Raw genomic sequence first — 5,040 nt, forward strand, 5'->3', positions numbered from 1 at the left:
TGATAGTTGAGAGGGTATGGATGTGTTTGCGACCAAGAGAAGGAAAAGTGAAGAAAAGTAGAAAAAATTCCTTTATATAGAAGGAGTTCATGACCAGGAGGGAGTTTACGGCCGTACATAGAGTTTACGACCGTAAACCCCATGTGTTGGGTTTTCTGGCTCGAATGCAACTTGAAGAACATAATATAACTCATCCTTAAACCAAATCCTTAAGTGTAATAGGCTTAGAACTCATTAAACGATCCTTATTAGTGCTAAAGGATAGCAAAAACGAGTTTGTCTCTCGATTGGTTGGCTAGACTTATAAGATAAAAATTTTCGAGTTGTCACAGAGTCATCAACCAAACACTTCTGTAGCTGAGAGACGTGGAAAGTACTGTAGATCTGACTGAGCTCCTCCAGAAGATCTAAACGATACACTACCCTGCCCACCCGTGCTACAACCCTGAAAGGATCAATATACATGGGGCCCAACTTACCCATCTTCTTGAACAGATGACACCTTTTCAAGGTTACACCTTCAAGAGTACTGTATATCCAACATGAAATTCCAAGCCTGATTAGCGTCTCTCCGCATAGCTCTTTTGTCGAATCTGAGCTATCTGAAGTATGTTGCTGACTTGTTGAATCAATTTGGATGTCTTGAGTACCACATTGGTACTCCTCATGACTCATTGAGGTACTACACTAACTCTCCAACATATCGAGGTACTACACTAACTCTCGTAGAACTTCTCAAAAGGAGGTCGATCAATGCTGGCATGATAACTATTCTTATACGAAAATTCCACCAAAGGGAGGTACGTCTCATAACTCCCATCGAAATCAAATACACAAGCACGAAGCATATCTTCTAAGGTCTGGATAGTCCGATCGTTCTGACCATTAGTCTGCAGGCGGAAAACCGTACTGAAATGCAGGCAAGTACCCAACTCTTTGTGGAATCTTTTCCAGAACCTGGAAGTGAACCGAACATCTGTATTAGAGACCACAGAAACCCTCTAAATGTAGCAATACACAAATTTGATGCTTCCTAGACAACAATGTTTAAGCATACTTCAATTTGCTCAACAAATAGTCAAACACAGATGCGCAACGCACCAATTCCCCTTATTACATGTCGAGTAGAAGTGATATGTTAAATCCTTGTAGCCTTCAAAAAGCATCATATCTGGGGAATATGTTAAATCATTGTAGTCTTCAAAAAGCATCATATGTGAAGAATTTTTTCCTGGAAATCTCTATGAGATCTGAGTTTGTCATGTAAATGAGCACGAACTCAGGATGTTCACTGAAATATTACGAGTAGAGTTCCAATTAATTTTAAAAAAAATCCAATTTTACTTTTGTATTCACAACACATACATACCTCATTAGATCCAGTGTACTACAACTTCACAGGTTCGTCTAAATAATAGGTTTTACAAATGAGTTTTAGAATCCATTTCACAACTTGATTTCAATCGATTTAATGGCTCGATTTCAATCAGTTTCATGAATTGATTTCATGGCTCGATCTCAAAATCGATTTCATGATACAAAATCTAATCAATTTCCTAGGCAAACCTTCAATATCAATTTCATGGTTGTATGATCATCCAAGATGGTCATGACGTGTGTCAAATTCATTTCGCCAGTATTTGGCGTAAAACGAAGCCAGGAGGCGTCGTTCAAGAAATAAGAAAAGTCACCATTCAACGTTGTCAAAGAGATGAGTGGAAATTGAGAACCCAATAAGGAGCCCATTTCACCTTCACTTTGATGTTTTTCAAAACCCAACTAAAATCCCTATACATGTGACTTTAATAAGCTTTTTAAACATTTGATTCCAAGCGCAACTCTCCCATAATGAAGTAGATTTAAGTTATTTCTTCTAAAAATTCATTGACCTCATATAGAAAAGACAAAATCGCTCAAAATAAACTTTATCATCACGAAACAAAAGTTAATTATGGATGAAGGAGACTTAGGGCAACAATTATTCAGAGGGTTGGATCAATAAATTTATTCAACCCATCAAAAACAAAAAGAAAAGAAGAAATATTTATATCACTTTTCGAGGATATGAAAATTGAACGGAACGATATCTTACACTTAAACTCTCAATCGAACATCTTGAGAGCTAGTGCTAGACATTTTGGAATGAAGTTATGAAAGGGTATCACAAAGTTCTTTGAATTTATAAGGGTTTGTTCTCAAGGGTATTTAATTAATGTTTGTGACTTGTGAATATATATAGGATATTAATGCGAATTCAAATAAAGTACGTACTCGTCCCTATATACAGAATAAATACAACAATAACATGAGTTCACAACAAAGAAAGAGATAATAGTAATTTGGTAAACAAATAAATATGAATTTTATTATCGATAAATACGAATGATTACAACATCTTCTCTGCTTAATTTAATCTTATCTACAAAAAATGCAAATAAAAATCAATCTAAATGGACATTTTCCCTCTCCATAAGAATAAAGAATTTTCTTTTTTCATGTGGGGGTACTTCATATATTCCATTGATCTTATTAGTTCGCATGCATAGTATTTAGATTTGACATGCAAATACAAATTAAAAATGAGTATCCAATTTAACTTACATTAGCTGCTAAAAACAAGCCATTTTCGAACCAGGCTAGCTGGTCTCTTAAATGGTCGTTTATGGTGGAACTGGGGTGTTCACTTGTCGAAGTTAGAATGCATCATGTTATTCATGAAATTCATGTCGCCAAATATAAAATCATCACCACCATTGTTATAACCACCAAAATCCTGGCTCTCGAAATGCACCTGAATTTCCTCCGGGAACTTGTTACATGGTGGTGGTGGTGGTGGACTTGAATCGCATGTTAACGTTGTTGAGGTGAACTCAGCGGCAGTTGTCATCTCCATCATTTCTTTGAACTTGGAAGACTGTAGCAAGAGTCCTAGGGCTGACGTCGCAGTAGTTGACCGAGAAGAATATGACAAAGTGGGTGACACCATGGGTTCTGGTGGTTGGTTTTCATGGTGGCTGTGGTTGTGGTGAAAGTTCAATCCTACGACGTCACTAATGTCAGTGGTTGATGCTAAATTAGTATCGATATCGATTATGTTGATATTAGGGTTCGGTGGGGTGACAACAGTGCCATTGTTGTCAGGTCTTAGCCATTTGATGTAACGGCTGAGATCGAAGTTTGTAACGGCGTTAAGTCCACGATACTCTATTGCTGCCATGTCATATGCCACCGCTGCTTCTTCTTGTGTAGCTGGAAAAGGCCAAAATTAATATAAACTTAATCTGTTTTTTAGCAAATAAATATGTCATTAATGATTTTTACGATTTCTTTCCATGAAGACAAATTTATATATCATAAATATACAAGATATAAAATATTAAATGCTCACCATATGTTCCCAAGTAAAGATATTTGTTACCAAAAACTCTCCCGATTCGAGCTTCCCATCTCCCGTTGTGATGATGCCTGTTACAGACATATGAATTGCAGAAGTTTGTAAGCCGATACGTACCATAATTAAGTGATTAATATATAAAATTAAAGGAAGTAAATAAAATAATAATAATAATTCAATTCTTAAATTTTTCAGGCAATATCACGTATTTTGTATTTTTAAGGAATCTTTATACCAACCAATTTAATAGGGTATATATGTACGTATATATGTCTCTACTACTATATATAAGTGAGAAGAGAAAGAGACATATTAAGTTGAAATCATACCTTGCAACTCCTCTATATTTTGAAACTCCACGAGAAAATCCACTGCTTTTTCTATATATCAAAATCGAAATTATGTCAATATATATATATATATATATATATATATATATATATATATATATATATATATATATATATATATATATATTTAAGACAATTAAATGTTTTAGAGTTATAACTATTAAATGTGATTAAAAACCTTCTTAGCGATCCAATATATTCCTCCCTTGATTGACCTTCCATATCTTTCAGTTCCTTATGATATGTCATTAACTACCAAAAAAAAAAGTATATTAATAAGCAATATTTGAAGATATATAAAAATTCTAGAAATATTTTTCATAGTTGTAGTATTTTTGCCTTTAAATGATATTAAAATATGAAGTACCGGAAAATTTAAGATGGTATCCGGACCCCAATACTTAAGCGCAGCCAAGTCATAAGCATGAGCAGCTGCATCTTCGTCATCATAAGCACCTGAAATTTTTAGCAAATAAATTATATAAATCTCTATTATAAAGTTTATTAATTTGTTAAATTTATATATGAAAAGTATCTGAACTTACCAAGATAAACTGTATTGAATTAAATTAGCATGCCATCAAATCAACCACCATTGACAAAAGCATCAAGAAGAAGAACAAAAAAATGCATTAATATCTTGTTATAATTTTAGATTAAAATACTTAAAAATATACATATAATGGAGAAGTAATTATTTTAAAAACCAACCTTGCCGGCCTTTCTTATTCTGAGACTCGTTCCAACAGTTCTTATCCCATAAGTGAGCTTCATATCTCCCTGTCCATCGATGTCTGAATCAAAATGAAAAGTAAATAAAACGTTAAAAACTATTAAAAAAATACATAAAAAAAAACATGAAAAAATGAATTTAATTTGACCTTGTAACACCACGATAAATGGAGCTTCTTCGAGGAGGTGAGTCACGAGGCACTGTTTTTCGTGTTCTTTTGGTCTTCGTAATGACTACAGAATTGGTGTTCATCTTCATCTCCTCATCAGTCTTTAAACGTTGTTTCAGTAACTTCGTCATTATAAGAAGAAAAACTAACGATTATATTTGGAGAAAAATAAAAGTCAACTTGAGAAGAGACTTTTAATTAGATGAAGTCAAGAAAAGTGTTTATAAAGGAGGAGAAGGTGCTGGATAAAGAGGTGGCAGCCGGCGAAATTAATGGGCGTTTTCAGCCGTCGAGCAACGGCGCAACCCGTCACATTCCAATTAGTTGTTTTCATGCTCTATTTTGTTGTATATTTTGTTTGAAATGAAAAAGTAAATTTCTTTCTTGGTCCCTG

The 5,040-nt window shown here is 34.1% G+C and overlaps 1 protein-coding gene across 1 annotated transcript; it reads right to left on the bottom strand.

Annotated features, from left to right (window-relative positions):
• Positions 1-2,664: 2,664 nt before the first annotated feature.
• LOC145011241 (AP2-like ethylene-responsive transcription factor At1g16060) lies at positions 2,665-4,777 on the bottom strand. Its single transcript, XM_078969908.1, has 7 exons — positions 4,626-4,777; positions 4,456-4,538; positions 4,112-4,200; positions 3,923-3,996; positions 3,724-3,774; positions 3,389-3,465; positions 2,665-3,249 (listed from the first exon to the last, which is right to left on the bottom strand). The coding sequence occupies exons 1-7, from the start codon at positions 4,775-4,777 to the stop codon at positions 2,681-2,683; spliced, it is 1,095 nt and encodes a 364-aa protein (XP_078826034.1). The 3' UTR covers positions 2,665-2,680.
• Between the last annotated feature and the right edge of the window lie 263 nt (positions 4,778-5,040).

Source organism: Lactuca saligna, chromosome 8 (genome assembly GCF_052625555.1).
Source record: "Lactuca saligna cultivar CGN05327 chromosome 8, ASM5262555v1, whole genome shotgun sequence".
Taxonomy (NCBI): domain Eukaryota; kingdom Viridiplantae; phylum Streptophyta; class Magnoliopsida; order Asterales; family Asteraceae; genus Lactuca; species Lactuca saligna.

Excerpts from the sequence above, each read along its gene's own strand:
- LOC145011241 (XM_078969908.1), bottom strand. The coding sequence starts at position 4,777 with ATGACGAAGTTACTGAAACAACGTTTAAAGACTGATGAGGAGATGAAG. Across the intron at positions 4,539-4,625 it reads ATTTATCGTGGTGTTACAAG|ACATCGATGGACAGGGAGAT; the intron begins GTCAAATTAAAT and ends ATTTTGATTCAG. Across the intron at positions 3,466-3,723 it reads AAATATAGAGGAGTTGCAAG|GCATCATCACAACGGGAGAT; the intron begins GTATGATTTCAA and ends TGTCTGTAACAG.